General features: G+C 45.0%; 1 protein-coding gene across 1 annotated transcript in view; it reads right to left on the minus strand.

Moving 5' to 3' along the window:
* LOC119843349 (store-operated calcium entry regulator STIMATE-like) overlaps positions 1 to 21,471 on the minus strand; it is a 75,587-nt gene that overhangs the window by 29,837 nt on the left and 24,279 nt on the right. The window contains exons 3-5 of the mRNA XM_043508418.1: positions 5,486 to 5,534; positions 4,348 to 4,443; positions 1,386 to 1,507 (exon numbers count right to left, since the gene is read on the minus strand). Of these exons, the coding sequence (XP_043364353.1) occupies positions 1,386 to 1,507; positions 4,348 to 4,443; positions 5,486 to 5,534 (267 nt within the window). The remainder of the gene's footprint in view (positions 1 to 1,385; positions 1,508 to 4,347; positions 4,444 to 5,485; positions 5,535 to 21,471) is intronic.

Here is a 21,471-nt window from a genome sequence, read left to right on the forward strand (position 1 = left end):
AAGGGCCTGATCCAAAGTTCAAGTCAATGGGAGTCTTCACACCGATATCACTTTGGATCAAACTCTAACTGCTTAGATTACCAGATGAAAAGCATTGGGGGTCGGGGGGAAGGAGTCAATCCTGTTTTCATTAAAGTATCCCCGATAATTAAACCTTTAGGGGGTGGGAAAGTGAGAATGTAGCTTTTACTGATGGAATGGTTCAGGAACAGAAGGAATTCTGTAGGGCATGCTGAAGTTTCAGTGGATCTTTATGATCACAAAAAAAAACCCAATCTTTTCAAAGCAGTAGGGAAGAATTATTTTTTGGTCTTCCCCCTCCGAAAGACAGAAGTACTGTACTCACTTAACTTCATCTTCTATTTAGAAAGACAAGTGCTACCCTCTAGTGGAAATGTTTAAAAAAAAAACAAAACAGGCTCACAGATCCCAAAGCAGGGGATGAAATAAAGGAAGGATGATGGTAGAATCTCAGAACTTCAGGCTGAATATCAGAAATACACAAAGTAACTAAGTAATTTCTGAACCCATGATCTAGAAATAGAGTTTTGGGGCCGGATTCTATTCTTTAGGACCTATGCAACCCCAAATGGATGAGACTGCTGGCTGGGCATTTTCAGCTAAGTATCCTTGACTCAAAACACTTCCTCCATCCAAGTGCAAAGCAACCTTGAATAGTCAACATTTAGAATGTGCTGTAAGGCTTACGTATTCTCCTAGAGAGGCAGGTTGAATAGATTCCTCACCTATGAGTTGGAGAGTGAAATTTTTACTTTTGCTGAGTACGAAGCGTTTGTGGATACTGATCTATTTGTTACCTAATGATTTCATGACATTTTTAATATGAAAGCTAATCTCTAGCACAGGGATTCTCAAACTAGGGGTCAGGACTCCTCAGGGAGTCACGAGTTTATTACCTGGAGGGGGAGGTGAGGGGGTTACGAGCTGTCAGCCTCCACCCCAAACCCTGCTTTGCCTCCAGCATTTATAATGGTGTTAAATATATAAAAAAGTGTTTTTAATTTATTGGGGGGAGGTCGCACTCAGAGGCTTCTTATGTGAAAGGGGTCACCAGTACAAAAAGTTTGATAAACACTGCTATGACTGACAGGTACCTCTGAGAATTAACTATTCATCTGAATCATAGAATCACAGAACTGGAAGGGACCTCGAGAGGTCATCTAGTCCAGTCCCCTGCACTCAAGGCAGGACTAAGTATTATATTTAAGTATTAAAGTATCTTCTTTTGAATGTACCCAGTGTTAGTTCCATTAGCCCGAATCTTCCAGTAAACATCAGAAGCGTGAACTTGCTGTGTCTTTTGTGCAAAGTTGATATAGAAATATTGGAGGGAAAGGAAGAGGATCAGGTTGTCCCACACCTACCATACTCTCCAAAGGCTAGGCATGTGTACTTCCGATGCTCCACAACCCAGGAGACAACCTTCACACCGAACCAGATTAGCAGCATCCCCAGTGTGGCATCGAGGATGAAATTCATTAGGTAGCTAAGAGAGGGGGGAGAAAACACCCTTGTAACACGAAGATTCAGGCTCAGCTGGGTTCTTAGCTCCCAGGGAATCAGAACAGATTCTGATAGACACTGGAAATCCCCATTCAGATAAGACAAGCTTCATTATATTCAACAGTCCCAATTCTCCTTCCCTATATATTGGTGAGAAAATGAAATAACTCCATTAAAGCCAACAGTGCTGTTGGCATAGAATCTTTATAAGTGAGAAGACACAAATGAAAGGAGAATTGGGTCCAATTCCTCCCCGTTCCCCCGCACCTCCCTCTCCCTCCACAACTCAGCTGTAAAGTTCTAAGAAGATTCTGTTCATGATATATTACAGGATCAAATTAGCCTGAGAATATTTTCTATGGCATTTAGGAAATCAGTATCCAGTTTTGATTTATTGTATAGTCATGAACGGTGTGAGATTTTCTTTTCAGAACTGCAAAGAGTGCCTTGAGACAAAGCCCAATTAATGAATATTTCAATATCTATAACCACCTTGGGAACACTTTAGCAAATCTTCCCTCCCTGGCTACACACTGGCTTATCACTGCACTGTTACTCAGTGTTAAGATTATTCTCTGGGATTTCAGTAGCCTCATACATGTTTTACATGTTTATAAGTTACACATGTGCTTAAGGTTTTTTTTTTTTTTTTTTTTTTTTTTTTTTTAAAGAGGATTGGGGCCTAGGCTTTGTATATTTTCTGCCACAGAGTCCATGGACAAAGCCTTGAGACACTAAATTACCTTGTTCAGGGCTCAGATTACATGGATGTAAGTATTTCTATAGTCCCTAACATTAGGGTTATCGACTGTCTAATCACACAAACCCAAACACCCTTGCCCTGCCCCTTCCCTGAGGCCCCGCCCCCATGCCTTCTCCAAGGCCCTGCCTCGCTCATTCCATCCCCTCTCCCTCCATCTCGCTTTTCCCCACACTCACTCACTTTCACTAGGCTGGGACAGGGGGTTGAGTTGCGGGAGGGGGTGCAGGCTCTGTGCTGGGGCCGAGGGGTTCGGAGTGTGGCAGGGGGCTGGGATAGAAGGTTGGGGTACAAGCTCTGGGAGGGAGTTTGGGTACATGAGGGGGCTCAGGGCTGGGGCCAGGAGTTGGGGTGCAGGAGGTAGTGTGGGGGTGCAGGCTTGGGAGGGAGTTTGGGTGCAGAAGGGGTAAGGGGTGCAGGCTCTGGCTAGGCAGCACGTACCTCGGGTGGCTTCTGGTTGGTGGTGTAGCATGGCTAAGGCAGGCTCCCTGCCTGACCTGGCCTTGCGTGGCTCGCGGAAGCAGTCAGCCAATGGGAACTGCGGGGACGGTGCTTGTAGGCAGGGGCAGCATGTGGAGACCCCCTGCCCCCACCAAGGGCCGCAGGGGCATGCTGACTGCTTCCCGGAGCCGCTGGGCCTAGGGCATGCAGAGAGCCTGCCTTAGCCCCGCTGCACCGCCAGACTTTAAGCGACTGGCTTCAGTAACTTCCAGGAGATAGAGCCCGATTCCGGGAGACTCCCGGCGAAGCGGGAGGGTTGGCAACCCTACCTAAAATTAACATATATGTTAAGGAAATGGGGGAACAGAGCTCTGCTGTGTGTTTTTTGTTTTGTTTTTTGTTTAAACTATAAAGAATCACAGGCTTTGCAAACGGATACTCTTCTAGAATAGTAGGTTCAACTTTGGGCCAACACCATTTAAAGAGATACTACCAATTTTTTTCTGAGCCAACTGGGTTTTGTTTTTTTAAAAGCTATAGCTGGGTTTTCAGAGATTCTAAAGCCAGACGGGACGACTGCGATCATCTCGTCTGACCTCCAGTATATCAAAGGCCAGAGAAGTTTCCAAGAATTCTAATGGAGTTAGTCAAAAACACTGAGGAGGAGTTAAGGCTAGTATGAATAAATGATCTGTCGTAAAAGAAAGGCAAACTCTTTCTTTTTGATTTACTCCCCTCCCCCTAGCCTTCTACAACAGCGTGAATGCAAATGCTAGTGCAGGAGAGCCAGAAAGCGACACTGAATAAAAATCAGACAGAAAAACAAGAGTAACAGATTTCAACACACCTTTACGGCTTTAATAGCATGAAGTACTAATGCACAGGTAAAGGCAGACATTTTAAACTAGGATTCTCCACTGTAAGGCCTGATTTCAGATCATCAGATATGCAAGAGACAATTACACATTTAGCTTGCATATACGTACCAAATGCAATTACAATGTGCAAATATATTATCCATCAATATGTATATGGCACTTTACTCTGAGACCTATGGATATTGTACAAGGACTGGGAAGACCTTCCCTCTCCTGCCCCAAACAGGTCACACAGCAAGTCAGTGTCAGAGCTGGCAACGGAGCCCCTATCTCCAGAATCTCAGCCACTGGACAGCACTGCCTCCCAGACAACTGCAGCGGCACTCCAGGAACGCAGGTGCACATTCACTTTCGGTAGAGTGCCAGGTACTCTGGAAGCCTCCACCCAGACGAGAAACACAGACTGCTAGATCGCAATGAACAGCATTCACAGGATCTAAATCAGCGTCTGTTTCGATAGCAGAGACAATAGATTCAAGTGCATTTAGATTCCCCCAGGCCCAACTAGAGAACATTAATGCAAGTATAACACCGATAGACCCTGGGTGTCGGCGGGAAGGATCGAACCGGAGACCTCTGGAGCTTAGTGCATAAGCCTCTACCTCATGAGCTAAAAGCTAACCAGCTGTTAGCCAAGGCTGTAGAACAAACTCATTAGTCTCTAAGTGGTCTCAATGCCACTAAATGGGACAGAACACCACACCCGAAGGTGTGTGGGTTACACAAGCACACTGCTATACTCACAGAGAGCAGGGATCTTCTGCAGTATGACCCGACAGGAAAACATTAGCAAAATGGATGAAGAGGGCACCTATTGCTTGCTTGGAGGTATCATAAAACCTGAAGAGAATAGATGCAACAACCTTTCCAATAGCAGCAGTAGAGTATTAGCTGGCACACGAATCCCACTTGTGAAGATGGGGACCTCAGATCAAGCCTGGCACAAGGAGCTTTTGTAATTCACAGGTGGGATTCCCAGAAGCCCTCATTGAAGTAAATGGGAGCAGAGGTAGGCTGGTGCCGAGTGCTTTTGAAAAACCCACCCCCACAAGGAGCAGCAAGTACAACTCATGGATTTACACCATTACCAAACATTCACTTCAGAGAGTTCACTGGATGTGAGCCCCCAGCACACTGAATGCAGCATTAGTGAGGGCGCTATTAGGAAACAGGGTGGGGACGGGGGAGGAGCATTCAGCCTACATAAGCCCATTCAGCCTGGGTTTCCCGGCTGAGACTGCCAGCAAGAAGAAAGTCAGCGCCAACTGGGATGGTGGTTTTCCCATTTGTATACTGGGAACGGGACCAAATCACCAACTTTGTTCAGAGCCCATGTAAGAGGACGAGACTGAAATCTTTTGATTACTACTGGTCTGAGCCGGATTTCAGCTGGTATCTTAGTGATGAGAGGTTCTCCTGCACGGCCATGAGACCATTCAGTCCTTGATATTAGACCTGTTTATACAGCTCTTAGCTACAAAACCACAGGTGTAACAGGCTTCTTAACTTGGCTTTCGCTGCAGTGTAACGAACGTTATGTTGGGAACTGCATAAAGCTTTCTGGAGCTAATGATAAATAGTTCACTTGTTAGTGAGCTGGTAATGCCTGGAGACTTCTCAACTAACAGTAAAAGTTAATAGGGCCAAATATGCAGCATCAAGGATTACAGTAGTGCAGTCAATTTCATCCATATTGTGATGGGAATTTTATAGGAAGTAACACCACTGAGAATTTCAGTCTGTTCACTGTTTCCACGCTGAACATTTAGGAACAGAAAGGACCTAGAAGCCCATTAATTATCAGAGTAAACATAAAAAGCCATTCGGAGAGACAGAATCTATTCCCCTTAGTTCAGAGCTTTTAAAAAAAGCTATTTCTCACCATATCCTCCAGGGACGCCTCGCTTCTTTTGGTTCCTGAAAGCGCTTTACTGTAAAGACAGGCAATTAAAGAGCAGAATTACAAGGAAATGAGACCCTACTGTATAATTGGAGTAAGCAGCAAGATTAGAAAGTAGGATGATTAAGACAAACCCTGATATTTCTTTAGAGTCTGTTTTGCCTCTGCTATACTCAGCCCAAGACACACTAAGGCCTTCTCTAGGCTAGGATAAAAGGGTTACCCATATATTTAAGCAATCTAGTGTAGACTTTAACAAATGCGACAATGGTCACATGAGAACCATGGAGAAAGCCTAGAGCAGGGGTGGGCAAACTGCGGCCCAGGGGCTGCATCCAGCCCTTCAGATGTTTTAATCCAGACCTCGAGCACCTGCTGGGAAACAGGGTCCAGGGGTTTCCCTGCTCTGGCGCTCCAGCCAGGGAGCAGGGTCAGGGGCTTGCCCTGCTCCACGCATGCTGTGGCTCCGCGCAGCTCCCAGAAGCAGTGGCATGTCCCTCCTCCAGCTCCTACACGTAGGGGCAGCCAGGGGGTTCCACACGCTGCCTCTGCCCCAAGCGCTGCCTCCGCAGCTCCCATTGGCCAGGAACTGCGGCCAATGGGAGCTGCAGGGGTGGCGCCTGTGGATGGGACAACACACAGAGCTGCCTGGCAGCACCTCCGTGTAGGAGCCAAGGGGGAACATGCCATTGCTTCTGGGAGCTGCTTGAGGTAAGCGCCACCTGGCCCCTGCACCCTTGACCGCCTCTCATGCCCCAACCCCCTGGCCCAGCCCTGATCCCCCTCCTGCTCTCCAAACCCCTGGGTCCCAGCCCAGAGCACCCTCCTGCACCCCCAACCTCTCATCCCACACCCCCACCCAGAGCCGCACCCCAACCTCCAATTTCATGAGCATTTATACAATTTCCGCCATACAATTTCCATACCCAGACGTGGCCCTCTGGTCAAAAAGTTTACCCACCCCAGCCTAGACTCTACCGTTTAGACTTGGCCAAGCCGGGAGACTCGGGGCCAAGCCAAGGGATCCAGATGAGCTTTGCAAGCTGGAGCATGAGCAGAGACGAGAACTGATGATACACCTATAAAACTACCAGACAGTTAACACCAGAAATATTCTCACTAGCTTGGCTCAGGCTCTACCACTCTTGGAATCAGGCATGCCGCTGGCCCCAGGTGTCTGCTGTTATTAGCTTGCCTACTTTTAAACACAGCACTGCAATTTCAAGGATATGAAGGATGTGAGTGCAGTATTTCTTACCACAAAAAAAGGGGACAGTAGCAGACAACCCTACAGTGGCAGCTGGCTGCACTGGGTTACCTCGGACGTCTAGGATTTTATCAGTCTAATCTGAGCTATAAAACTTCTGATTCCCATTCCTACCTCCTGGTAGTCTCTTTAAGCCTCAGAGATAGTGACCGGATTGCCACGGTTACCCTAGTAAGTTCCTAATTGTCAGCTAAGGATGGTTTCTAATTCGGGGTGAGAAAAATGATTCAGAAGAGAGACAGACACCTGGCCCACTCCAAAATGAAGTGAATTTTAGCACTATAAACCTCCAAAAATATGGAAAGTCATGTTTTAAAGCTACAAGCTTGATTCAAGTCATGGCCGCCATTATCAATACGTTATCCAACTCGTGCATAATAGGAGTTAACAAATGGTTGACTGCGACTGAGCATGCAGCATGTACAGTGTGGGCAAGTTCATCTTGATAAGAACAATTTCGTTTTTACATCTCCCAAGTTTGAAAGCAGAGGGATTTGCATTTAAAACATGTCACTGCCGCAGGACGGAAGCGACATCCTGGACCAAACCTTAAGGGCCTTTCGCTGTATAGGAACTATAGAAATTACAAGATACTAACGCACAGACTAACACAAAGAGCACTAGGTTAGATGGCACAGCAATAGGGTGGGTACACACAACACTTAAAAGTGCAAACCCCTGTTCAACCACGCAAAATACAGTTATATAATCTCAAAGTAAAGGCTTAACCAAAAAGTTTCCATCACATTCTTACTGAGGACAATAGCTCGCGGACTGACAGACTCTTCAGAAGCAGATTAAATAAACTCATCAGAAAGACAGATGTGACTGACATTAGAGGAGAGGGTTGAAAGATAGTGGAAAAAGTAAACTCAGTGCGGGGGGAGGGATAGCTCAGAAGTTTGAGCATTGGCTTGCTAAACCCAGGGTTGTGAGTTCAATCCTTGAGGGGGCCATTTAGGTATCTGGGGCAAAAATTGGAGATTGGTCCTGCTTTGAACAGGGGGTTGGACTAGATGATCTCCTGAGGTCCCTTCCAACCCTGATATTCTATGACTATGACTCACCACAACACCCACTAAACACAAGAATGGGTACGTTTGACTAAACAGTCTTTGCAAGGTCCTAGCAAGGTCTTGTTTCTATTTAATCAACTTGACACTACATAGCACCTCCATCTATGGCCATGTTGACACTACAAATTACATCAACCTAATTTACAACAGCATACAGCCACCACAGTTATTAAATCACTTGTGCGTGCGGAGACTTGGCTCCTTGTGTCGGCGGTGTGCGGCCTCATCAGGAACGCTTCTACCAGTTATATTGTCAGTGTGGGGCATGGCGGAACAGCTCCTGAAGGCCAATAACAGTCAAGCTGGTGTTACTAAAATCAGCACAGAGAAGCATTTAGAATCAGTGGGAGACAAACTTAACTGAAGACACTCCCACAGCTAGGTCGATGTAAGGCAGCTTACATTGACCTAAACATGTAGTGTAGACCAGGCCCAAGAGCACGTTCAACCTGTCGGTCCACTTGTGAGATAGGTATCCACATACTGTTTTAAAGAGAGGAAATTAAATCAGAGAGCTTAAGTGACTGGCCCCAGGTCACACCAGGAGTCAGTGGCAGAGCTAGGAATATATTGACTTTCTCCAGAATCCCAGCCTGATATTGCAACCCCTTGCCAACATTCCTTATCTCATGTATAAACAAAGGCTGCAGCGATACACAGATTCTCACTTGAGACTCTCCTGAAAAGGGAATTAGATTAAGGGTGGAGTGGATGCAAGATGCAATTGTAGTGCAGATCAGCACTTGTCTGGGCACAGGTAATGGGATTTCTCGTTCATTTCAGAGAGTGTGCATGCACACAGACTACATCACTATGCTTCCCTCGTCAGCCCTGGAGGGAGAGGGAATCACATTAGCATAGGGAGAACCTGTGAAAGCAGCAGGATCAGGGAAAGATGAAGAAAGACTTTCTCAAATACAGATGGATGTTGCAGTTGAGAAGCCGATGTCCGTAGCTGTGCTAAGCTGGCTTCAAACGTGTTACCTCATCTGAGATGCCTGCTTTCCATAAGGTGTTTCCACTGCAAGGGTCTCCAGAAGTCCTCACACTCCACATACCCCCCAGCGACTGGAGTTTTGAGCCATCTACTTCAACTGCACGCCAGAAGTTAGACAGACAGACGTGCATCCGTCTGTCTGTCTGTCTTTGGGCTGGCTGACACATACCACTCTTATTCTTCCTCCCACAACTCCCAGAGAAGGAGGCTATTCTCAGTGATTTTCCTATTGATGAAGACTGAAAAGTCCCTGCAGTTACCGAAAAACTGCAGCAATTCATTTCTAGCCCAGTCACTTATCACTGCTCCCACGTTTATCATCCGCGGGGGTGGGGGCAGAAGGGGGGCTCTGTGCACATACGTTCCAAGGTAGCAGTGGGCTAGAGGCACGTTTGGACTGGAAAAGCTGTTTGTCAAGATTGTTTTGGCTTGTACTGTACATGGCAACACGAGCATTGTAAGGTGGTCTCAGAAAGGGCAAAGTCGATGTCCCAAAGAGCTTACAGGAATTGTCCTAGTCCATGTTTGTGTGGTGCTTAGCAGAATGTGTTATGGCCCCTAGGTCATATACAAATGGTAACTACCTGACAATCTGAAAGCAGTGAGTATAGCATCAGATCCAAAAACTATGGCCTTCCAACTAAGTCATATGAATCAGGAAGTTTATTCTAAAGAGAAAGTCAGTAATTAAACTCAGAAGTTGATCTGATTTAGTTGGTGTTGGTCCTGCTTGATTTAAATTGGTGTTGGTCCTGCTCTGAGCAGGGGATTGGACTAGATGACCTCCTGCGGTCTCTTCCAACCTTTATCTTCTATGATTCTAAGATGGATCACAACAGGCCGTTTGTTTTGAAAAGCTTTGCCAGCTTGGAGACACAGTTATTTGGAGTCAGTGATTGGTTTTTCTTCCAGGTCAGAAAGTTTCAGACACTACAACTCCAAAAAAAGTGTTGCCCCTCTCTCATCCCATTTCCCACTGGTGTACTCCAGCTGAACCTTCAGTGATAGATTGATGGATAGTGCCATCTAGTGGGAAGCTGGGTGATGCCATGTCGCCAGGCGGACAGGATACCAACACACGTGAGCATCAGTGAATAAGCGTGATGTATAATCCCATTAGAGAAGATATCACTAGGGGATATATGGTTAACTCTAATAGCTGAACCCTTATCAATGTACTAGACGTGCCAGCTGAAGTAGCTAGGCATGATTATTTAATTATATTAGCAATGCTCAAGTAGTTACTAAGCTGATGACAGCAGGAGTCTGAACAGGCCTTAAAGTGGTGATAAGACCAGCTACCTTGAAGCCACTGTACTTAGGCTCTGCAATCGACTTTCTTTTCAAGACGTTATAAAATTCAAAATAGGTATGTGCTGAAAGCACTGCCTATCATGCCACTGAACACTGTCTCATTTTCTTGTACTCCCCCATCCACCTGTTGTCTCTTCTCTTATACGTTGGTTGTAAACTCTTTGGGGGGTAAGCACCATCTTATTATGTGTTTGTGCAATACCTGCACAAGGGATCATCATTAGGAATCCTATCACGATACCTGCAGACATCTGCAAGCATGGAACAGGAAAGTAAGTGATGCTGGGACATTCTATCCTCAACTTTCAACTGAGGCTCTCAGAAATGCTTTACTCACCCTCACAGTAGAGGAGCAAGGATAAGTTATTTGAGGTTTGTAAAGAGTATCCTTGTTCTAGAGACTGGAGCACAGGGGAATTCAGTGATTTATCCAAAGTCAGATAGGAAGTATGTAGGCAAAGCCACCTTGATTGCACTCTTTACATGCCAAGGCAATATAGATATGACATAATAAGTACCAGCCGTGGTAATGATTGGAGATCTGGGTACCAGACTTCTAACCTTGGGTTCCAACAACTAGTCAAGCTTCACCCTCTGCATTTTTCCATAAGGTAGGAGATTTTGTTGATGGGAACAGACTATTTGCCACACTGTATCACAGAAGTCCATCTAATCCTGTAATACATTAACAGTAGCCACTACCAAATGCTCCAGAGGAAAGTGCAAAGAACCCTTGTAATCAACAATTATGGCATAATCTATCCATATGGGAAGTTATTTCCTAACCTTCTCCCCCACCACTGAGTGGATCTCGGGTATTTTTCTTCTCTCCTAGTGTTGCCCGCTCGTGATTTTGTTGGGTCTTGCAATTTGGTGTTTTTAGAGCCCCAGCTCTCAGAATCTTGTGATTAATAGACAGATTTTACTTTCATAAATTTCTAGCCCTCATAGTTGGGGGAAAAGCCTGCAAATGTGACCCCTGAAGGCTAAAAACACCAGGAGGTAAATAAAGATTCTAAAGATCTCATGATTTAAGTCTGATTTTTGAATGCATAGGGGTGACAGTACTTTTAGATAATACACAGGGTACCTACATATTTCATTCTGATTTATAAACAAAAGCCTATTACTCTAAACCTTGACCAGTTTAGAAAAGCAACAACTAAACACACTACATATGCCAACAAATCTCAACCTATAAAAGATTTTTCGCAACAAGCAGCAGCCCTTATCAGGACCATGCATGGAGATAGATTCCAAAGCAGAGGGGTCCCTGACGCCTAAGCATTACTGGCAAAGGCCTCTAAAGTGATCTCAACCTTCAGATGGTGGAGTCTAACTTAGCTGTTACCACTCAAGAAAGATCTTGGAGTCACTGTGGATAGTTCTCTGAAAACATCCACTCAATGTGCACCAGCCATCAAAAAAAAGCTAACAAAATGCAAGGAATCATCAGAAAAGGGATAGATTATAAGACAGAAAATATCATATTGCCTCTATATAAATCCATGGTACACCCCATCTTGAAGACTACTGTGGGCAGATATGATCGCCTCATCTCAAAAAATTAGATATATTGGAATTGGAACAGGTACAGGTACAGAGAAGGGAAACAAAAATGATTATGGGTCTGGTACAACTTCCATATTAGGAGAGATTAATAAGACGGACTTTTCAGCTTAAAAAAAAAGATATGACTAAGGGGGGATGTGATTGAGGTCTATAAAATCTTGACTAGTGTGGAGAAAGTGAATAAGGCAGTGTTACTTACTCTTTCACATAACACAAGAACTAGGGGTCACCCAATGAAATTAATAGGCAGCAGGTTTAAAGCAAACAAATGGAAGTATTTCTTCACACAACTCACAGTCAACTTGTGGAACTTATTGCCAGGGAATGTTGTAAAGACCAAAACTAGAGCAGGATTCAAAAAAAGGACCTCCATGAACTTTTCTAGTTCATCAATGGCTACCAGCCAGGATGGGTAGAGATGCAACCCTATGCTCTGAGGGTCCCTAGCCTCTGTTTGCCAGAAGCTGGGAGTTGATGACATAGGATGGATCACTTGATTGCCTGTTCTGTTCATTCCCTCTCAAAAACCTGGCACTGGCCATTGTCAGAAGACAGGATACTGAGCTAGATGGACCAGTATGGCCGTTCTTATATTCTTAAGTGCTTTTGTTGATAGTGCACAGGATGGAATACTTCAAGACTGCCTCTAGTAGGCAGACCCCAACCCATTTAGGCCTTAATAGGTCCAATCCAAAGCATTATATGCCACTTAAAACCAGGCAGCCAGTGGAGATCATGGAACTCTGGTGCCAAGCAAGTAGCCACCTTCTGCACCAGCTTCAGGTATCAGGTTGACTTACTGAGTAGCCCCAGAGAGACTATGTTACTGCTCTGCGTTCTAGGTCTCAGAGGTATGGATCACAGTAGCTATCCATGTGTCTAGTGGTTTATTTTTTAATTCTGCTAAACTCTTCACCTCAGCGATATCCAGTGGCTGGGAGCTCCACAGGCAAAATATATGCTGCATGAAGTAGAACTGAACCAATAATTAATTCTTCAGTTTGGGAGCCAAACCAGTTTGGTGCTAAACTGATTTATTGGGGTTTCTTACCAATAAGAAAACAAAAAAAATTGTTCTGGGTCGAAACAACATCTTTCAGCTGACCCAAAATGAATTTCTTTGGGTTTTAAGTGGTTCTTTAAAAAAAAAAAATAAAAAATCAAAAGCAAGAAAAAAGAAAAAACAAACTTCAAAACATCATGACAAGGACAAAATGAAGCTTCTTGACTTTTTAAATTTATTTTTGGCCTCTCAAACAAGGTTGAGGTTCCACTACAGAATCAGGTCCCAGACTGGTGAGAAGAGTCCTTTTAGGAACCAAGTAGACGTGTCGTGTGAGAACACCAATTTGCCCTGGACAAGCTGCACCTTGATGGAGGAAAGCACGAGGCCTTGATGCTTAAGGTGCAGCAGGTAACCAAGGATGGACTGTAAAGACAACCTTATTGGGGAAATGCCATGCCTCTCCACCAGCAGGCGAACCCCTTCCACTTTGCCAAGCAAGTTGCTCTGGTGGAGGGCTTTCTGCTTTCCAAGAGGACTTGCTGTACCTGACTGGAGAAGGCCCTTTCCTCCAGGTTCAACCATGCAGCACCAACCCATGAGGTGAAGGGAGGGAAGGTTCGAGTGCAGGAGCCGACTGTGGTCTTGAGAGAGGAGATCCGGGAGGATGGGCAGTGACCATGTGGGAGCCACAGCCAGATGCATGAGCATGCCAAACCAATGCTGGCGAGGTCACGCTGGGGTGATCATGATGACTCATGCCATGTCTGCTTTGACTTTGGCCAGGATCCTGCTGACCAGCGGAATTGGTGGAAATGCGTACATCAGATCCCCTTCCCATGAGAGAAAGAAGGTGTCTGTGAGGGAATCCCTGCCTAGGCCCTGGAGGGAGCAGAACTTCTGGCATTTCCTCTTCTGCCTGTTGGCAAACAGGTCCACTCAGGGAGTTCCCCACCTTTGGAAGAGTACCTGGACGACCTCCAGGTGGAGGGACCATTCGTGGTGAGAGAAGGACCTGCTGAGGCGATCTGCCAGCGCATTCTGGACGCTGGGGAGGTGCGACACCTCAAGGTGGATGTCATGCTGGATGACAAAGTCCCACAGTCCGAATGCTTCCTGACAGAGTTGACGAGCAGGCTCCCCCCTTGCTTGTTGATGTAGAACACCGAGGCCATGTTGTCCGTGAGCCATCCGTACCACTTGACTTGAAAGATGTGGCAGAAAGATTCCACAGGCTAGGTGGACTGCTCCGAGTTCCCTGACATTTATGTGCAACGTCAGCTCTTCTGGGGACCACGTTCCTTGGGTTTGCAGCTCACCGAGATGCGCTCCCCAGCTGAGGTCAGAGGCATTCAATATTAGAAATACTGAAGGTTGAGGACTCTCAAATGGAACTCCTTCCAGGACCACCCTCGAGTTGGTCCACACTGCAGGGAGGTAAGTACCTTCAGTGGGATTGTGATGACTTTGTCCAGATGATCCCTGGACTGGAAGAAGACTGTCAGCCACTGTTGGAGAGATCACAACCTGAGCCTCGCATGGCGGACGACATAAGTACACGCCGCCATGTGACCCAACAGCCTGAGGCAGACCTGGGCTGTGGTGAGGGGATATGCAGAGATGCTGGCAACGAGACCTGGACCGTCTGCCTAAGTCCTCGGAACGGTGCCAAACACTAGGCGAGCAGCTTGGGCGGTCCCAATAGTGGGGCTGAAGGGATAGGTGCACCTCCATGGGTCTGCACTGCGTCATCAGAGATCAGCGTCTGGAGCCCGACAAGTGGTGCCAAGTCCAGAGCCCGGAACTTCGTTGGGCGGGCCACCCTGTGTCCGAGGTGTGGTAGCTCTGCGTGGGCGAGCGCTGGCAGGACACTCCCTGTGGTGAGGAGCGGTGCTGCACTGATGGGGACTGGTGGAAAGGTCCCAGGGCAGGTTTACCACTGGAACGGGGCACCACCGTAGCCAGCGTGGGTGGCACCGGTAGTGCTAAGATGTCCTGTGTGGCCTGCAAGGCTTCAGGTGTCGATGGCATGCCTGGGTGCTGAGCGCCCGATCCGCTATCTGGGGTGGCAGGCGCGTCTCGGGATGGGCTAACCTGCTTGACCTGAGCCAGGGCCAGACTCCCACTTGGAGGTGAGGAGCTGCCCCTCATGGGTCTTTGCTCCCCTCCAGCCCTCTCCTTCCCTTTATGGGATGTAGGAGATCGTCCCCTCCCAGCCTTTCTTTGCTTTGACCCCGGTACCGGGAAGGGAGATCGGCATTGGTCCAAATAGGGCACCAGTGGAGTGCTCCGCACCAATGCAGCAGTGCTGGGCACAGTCCGATCTGGATGTCTCCAATGCCAACACTGACTCCATAAGGAGCGCCCAGAGACGTGTGTCCCACTCCTTTTTTGTTCAAGGTTTGAAGCCTTTACACATATGACACTTGTCGCTGATGTGGGTTTCACTCAGGCACCTCAGATAACTACTGTGAGGATCGCTGATGGGCATCAGCTTTTTACAGCGGTCACAGAGTTTGAAGCCTGCGGATTAGGGCATGTCGCGTCCCTAGGCTGAGTCCCATCCAGGACTAACTAACTACTACACTAAAGGAAAACTATTAACAGTTTTTAACTATCTACAGGAGAAAAGCTTGCAACAATGGTTGAGAGAGAAAAGGCTTGCCGAAGCAAGATGACATTCCAGCACCATCACTGGCACTAAGAAGGAACTGAGGATGGGGAGAACCAGTGGCACCCCTTACACCGCGGCATACAGGCGCCACTCCAGAGGGTGCCAGAGCCAGTCCTCTACAGATACCGCTGAGGGAAAAACTTTCAGCACCTGTGCATGTGGCAAGCACACACACGCCTAAAATGGAATGGACATGAGCAAACACTTGAAGAACCACCACTATTTGTGCATTTCTCACGGCCACTCCCTTCCACTCAAAGCCAACTTAATGGGTTACCTAGAATGTCCAGCTAGTGCAGCACGCTGCAATTTTTCTTCCAAGAACCACCAACCATGCTACTGATCTGCAATTTGCAATCCTGTCAGAATCTGGGTCTATTGCAAGTAGTCATCTAAGCCTTGAATGGGCTCACACCCAGATACCCACAGAATGGCCCTCTCCACTCTCTTCACTTCACAGCATACTTGGAGCAATTCAGTGGGATGCTTTAGATTACAGACGCTAGTGTTCCAACTCACGGAAATATGGCTCATAGCTTTCTCCTGATATTGTCCAGGCCTCACCCTGCTCAGCTTTTGAGTACTGATGCAATTAGAGCCTCATGTGGGATGGATAGTTGGGGATCTCATCTCAACACCCAACGCACCAGAGAGAAAGCAAATTTAATACCGATTAACTCTAAACAGACAACAGCAGGTAGAAATCCAGTTTAAGTTGAAACTAAATAAATCTCTATTAGATGATCCACGTGGACCAGGACACTGAATGTTAATCTACTTTTGCTGGGTTGGAGACCCAATTCTCAGTCTTCTCTCCCCATGATAGCACTCCTTCAAATTGCTCATCCTACAGACCTGTTTGTAAATGCTAGGCCTCATGAGGATTCTAAACTCCAGAGATGGTGAATGACGTGCCAGTTTATCCAGTCAAGCTTTCTAGCATTGTAGTCTTGTTACCCAGCAAAGCATTAGCACATAGGAATGGTCAGACCGAAGGTTCGTGTAGCCCAGTATCCTGCCTTCTAACAGTGGCCAATGCCAGGTGCCTCAGAGGGAATGACCAGAGCAGGTAACCAGCGAGTGATCCATCCCGTTGCCCATTCCCTTCTGGCAAACAGAGGCTAGGGACACCATCCCTGCCCATCCTGGCTAATAGCCATTGATGGACCTGTCCTCCATGAATTTATCTAGTGCTTTTCTGAACCCTGTTATAGTCTTGGCCTTCACAACATCCTCTGGCAAAAATTTCCCACAGGTTAACTGAGTTGTGTGAAGAAATACTTCTTGTTTTAAGCCTGCTGCCTATGAATTTAATTTGGTGACCCCTAGTTCTTGTGTTATGAGAAGGAGTAAATAACACTTCCTTATTTAACTTGCTCCACACCAGTCATGATTTTATAGACCTCTATCATATCTTTCCCTTAGTCATCCCTTTTCCCCCCCAACCAGAAAAGTCCCATTCTTATTAATATCTCCTAATACCCCTAATAATTGTTGCCCTTCTCTGTACTTTTTCCAATTCCAATATATATTTTTTGAGATGGGGCGACCACATCTGCACACAGTATTGAAGATATGGGAATACCATGGATTTATATAGAAGTAATATGATATTTTCTGTCTTATCTATCCCTTTCTTAATGATTCCCAACATTCTCTAAGTGCCATTTCCAGTCTAGTTAGGAAACATTCCAAGCTGCCACCAATTCTCTTGGGAGATTATACAGGATTGACACGTTATTGCAACAGAATGTGTTTAGTGCTTGCTATCAAAGGATGGAAACGGAGCCTTTTTTGCAATAAAATTAAATTTCAAGGCTACTTGCGTCTCTTGTTCTGTGCATGAGAGAAAGGATTAAGGGCCAGTTCAAGGCTGTTCAGCTGGAGAAAGGTACTTCAATCCCACATCTAAGATCTGTTAGAGTTGCAGTGCAGAGAAATGTATCAAACTAGAAGGGAGTAGCTGTTTAACAGCACCTGCAGACCACTGAGCAAACTACCCAGCTGACCATTAACTGGCAGCAGGAGCATCCGTGATTATTCTCTTTGCTGTCCTAATGGAAAATGACATGTTATGTATCTAGAACTGCTCAGGCTAGAAAGACAGTAATTCTGTGTGATAAGATGACAAAGAAGAGGTAAGAAGTTAATGGTGTGATGCCTTGTTGAGCACGGCTTGTCACGCCTCATTAGATTTAAGAGAATTATCCGAGACTGTAATTATCAGAGACAGTAAAACTGTTGTATTAAAGATAAAAGCTAGTATTATAGAGAAATAATTAACTGCTTAATGGGGCATTTACTGGGTAGTGCTGTGGCAGGCTGTCTCTGAATTAAAAGCTAGAAAGCCAGCCAAGATTACTGGGGCTTAAGCAGACAAGTGAAGTAGTTCAGTAGCTGTGACCTAAAAGGTTATTGGCGAAGTTAAATCCACATAAAGATGACTCTGGGATCTTTGAAAGCTGAAAAACTCTGAGTTTTTTCTTCCAGAGTGCAGTTTCCACAATATATTTCCAGTAAATACAGACTGAACAGTAACTGGATGATTTTTGGGAAGAATAGAGGGACCTTCTGCAAACTAAATAGAGCCATAACACACACCCATCTACTGGGGTCGGTACAGAATGGACTAGCTGCTTCTAAGCAATAGGACACTGGACTGGAACTCTGCAGATATGGATTCTAATCCCAGTTGTGCTTGTGGCCTGCTGCATGACCCTGGGTCAGTCCTTTCATCTCCAACACCTCTCTTCTCATGCTTGTCTATTTAGAGTGGTGCAGGACGAGATGCATGTCCATCTAGTGCCTAGAACAATTAGGCTCGACTGAATTCGATATCTGTCCAAATGATTTTAAAAAATTGAAGTTTATTTGATTTAAATTTTCACAGTTGTGGGAATTTCTGGAGGGTCAGACAATTGACAGTAGAGGCACTCAAAAAGCTAGATCTTTATTAATGGTTAAAACAAATTGTCAACATCGCATGTTAAAATATACAAAGTAAATATCCTTAAAATCAACAGATCAAACCTGTTTTTTACTATTCATTCATTCATCTATTTGTAACAAGCCTAATTCAAAAGTCTAAGTCATAGATTTTGACTAATACAGTCTCAGGCTGCATTTTTCTTTACCCATCTGTAAATGTTGATTATTTATTGATTGAAATACTTTTCCCCTCAGTTTGTTTGCATACAGTCAAATCAACATTTGTGGATAAAAATCTAATCCTCCCACAAGTCTATGTATAATGAGTTCCAATCTCATCTGGTGCCTCTAGGTGCTAGTGTAACACAAATAATGCAGATTGCATGTTTCATTTACTAAATGTGCATTTACTGAGTAGAAAAGCAAGTAAGAACCAGACTGAGCTCACATTCCTAATCTCTTTCTAATAGGTGCATAGGTATCAGGATTTCTGTAGCATGTCTTAGCATGCACAAAAGTTAAGGTAGAGTCCAACTTCATTCATAATCCTTCTTTCCTTTGCTTATAACTTGGGCACAGAGTGTCTTTGGAGCCCACATTGGTCATGCTTGATGTCAGCCCGGAGAGAAGTTGTTTGGAAAGACCTGGACCAAAAACTGGTCCAGCAGTTTGGAGTTCTGAAAATATAAACACATGCACAGCTGACTGGGACCTCATGAGCAGAAACTGTACACAACTCAAACCACTAACCAAACTGATTGAATCTGGGATAGTCTCTCCATTATATGGCCTATGGGCAGAACAATTCAGCCATTCAGTTGTACACAGTGCTTGAAAGTGTTCCAGAAGCTTTACAGGACAAACAGAAAGGTGTGGGAGCTGCCCCAAAGTGGTCACAATCTAATTTTGAACATGTGACTAGCAAAAGTAACAGTAGGCGGGGAACACAGTAAAGCAATGAGCTCACAAGTGTAGCCAGTGGAGAGGTGTTTGTCCCGTTTCACCAATTGTTAATCCAAATAGGCTGTATAGTTTCATAAATCTTTGAGCAAAGGAACTTTGGTAATAGATGCTCATACTTTTAAATCTAGAAGTCTCAAGTTCAATCTCTGATGGCTCACCCAAGATCATTGTCACATGTACATCTTGATGGCCGCTTAGACTTGCTTCTAACGGGCATCCTAGAAAGATGGCATATTAATGGAGAAATCAGAGTTTTGCATCCTGAAAGTTAGCGAGTTGGAATTTTTTTCCCCATTATGTCATAAAATAATAGAGTAACTTAGCCTGCTGGGACATCTGAGATGTAGGGCCATTCAGTGTGAAACATTTGGACTCTCAGAACCACTGAATCATTTTCTTCAAAGTTGTTTCAGTTTGTAGATCTTAAAGACTCACAACTCAAGCCAAGTTTGAAGACTACTAATATTAGAAGTTAGCGTTTATCCTCACCAAGGCCTAGAAACATGTTTAAAGGAACGGTAACCACTTTAGTAGTATTTAAATCAGGACAGTTTTGAAACACTTCTTACATGTTTTAATTAAGTTGTGTTCCTCCCTCTCAGTTTTACAAAACAAATGGATCAAATTTAAAGCAGCATGTACAATTAGTGAAAGGCTTTAAAGATCCATTTTCTACCTGTTAAAATCAACCATTCCAATTAAGAAAAAAAGTTTCAGAGATCTAAAGAGAAGACTGCTCTCTTTAACACTTAACATTAAAATGGGATGGAAAGAGGATGCTTAATAGACAGGAGGACAAGTGCCAGTGATAAAACAGACTTTGAAAAGACTGATCCTCTTCATACCTCATTTCAACACCGAAGTGGCTCTACATGATTTGTCTCATACAAAATACTGTAATACACCATTCCAGGTTGGAGGAATACAGGCCATTTCTAATCTTTCCAATTATTAAAAAGTGATTTTTCTTAATAATGGCCTATAGCTGAAATGGATCTCCAGATTCACATTTCTGCTATGAGTAATGCATAATTTCACTTTAATACCATTTCTTTAAAATGCATTGATTTGTAGACTGAAGAAAGAGTGAGCTCAGGTCTATAAAAGTAGGTTGTTTGTTCTGGCTGAAAGTAAGTAGTCTGTTCGGGTCTTTCCGGTAAATTAAACTCTGCAAGTAGATTTCAAAGTATAGAGGCGTTTTATAGATATTGTTATTATAAAAGACCAAACATCTTCCTAACCACACAGTAAGATTTTTATATTGTGCTTTTCATCTGTAGATACTACAATACTTTATAAAAAGGTGGCCAAGGATTCTTCACTCTCCCAAATAGGTGAACTCAGAAGCGAGGGGACTGCCCCAAGGTCACATGCAGGTCAGTGGCACAGGTCTGCTGGCAACAGAACCCAGGTTTCCCCCAACTCCCATTCCAGTGCTCTGACCAGCAAGCTGCATTGCTCCAACAGGAATCACGGTTCTCACTGGGTTTCCAGTGACCATCAAGTGCAACATCAGTAACAGCAGGGATCAAAATCAGTTCTTGCCATTAAAAAGACCCCAACCAACTAAAAACCAACACGTTCCTGGCTTTGAGCTGAAGGCAAACCCTCTGTAAGCAGTATAGGGCTTAGGAGTTAACGGAGCAGTCCTGACCCCATCCAGTACGGGTATGAAGTGAATGAACTAGCCCATTCATTTTTGTCCCCAGAAAGACCCAGAAAAGCTATCTTCAACTCCTTTCCTAAAATTTTTGGCTCTTGCCTCTGTTTCATGGACCATAAGTTGCTTAATATGAGGACTCCCTGTTAGCCAAGGTCTGAGATTTTAAAAATCTGATCCAGTTGTAAAAAGAAAGTCCCTAGCCAGATTCCTGGCCTGACCTTCTGACATGCCAGGGCTAGGAAGTTATCACTCCCATTAGAAGGCAGGAATAAAGCAACCACATTCTTTCTCTAACAGCCCAGAGTAATAAGATGAACCCTACCGAGCTCAGAGGAAACAAAGGATATTTCCCCTCTTTATGTACATTATAGTCTTACACTTAAATGTTTCTATATCAATTTACACTGAAATGTTTTTTTTTTTCCTAGACACAGGATTCGCCTTCCAAGCCCCAGACAGGATTAAGCAAGTCAACAGGCAGGATACACCTGACAAAACCTGAGGCGGGGGG

This window comes from Dermochelys coriacea, chromosome 1, assembly GCF_009764565.3.
Source record: "Dermochelys coriacea isolate rDerCor1 chromosome 1, rDerCor1.pri.v4, whole genome shotgun sequence".
NCBI classification, from domain to species: domain Eukaryota; kingdom Metazoa; phylum Chordata; order Testudines; family Dermochelyidae; genus Dermochelys; species Dermochelys coriacea.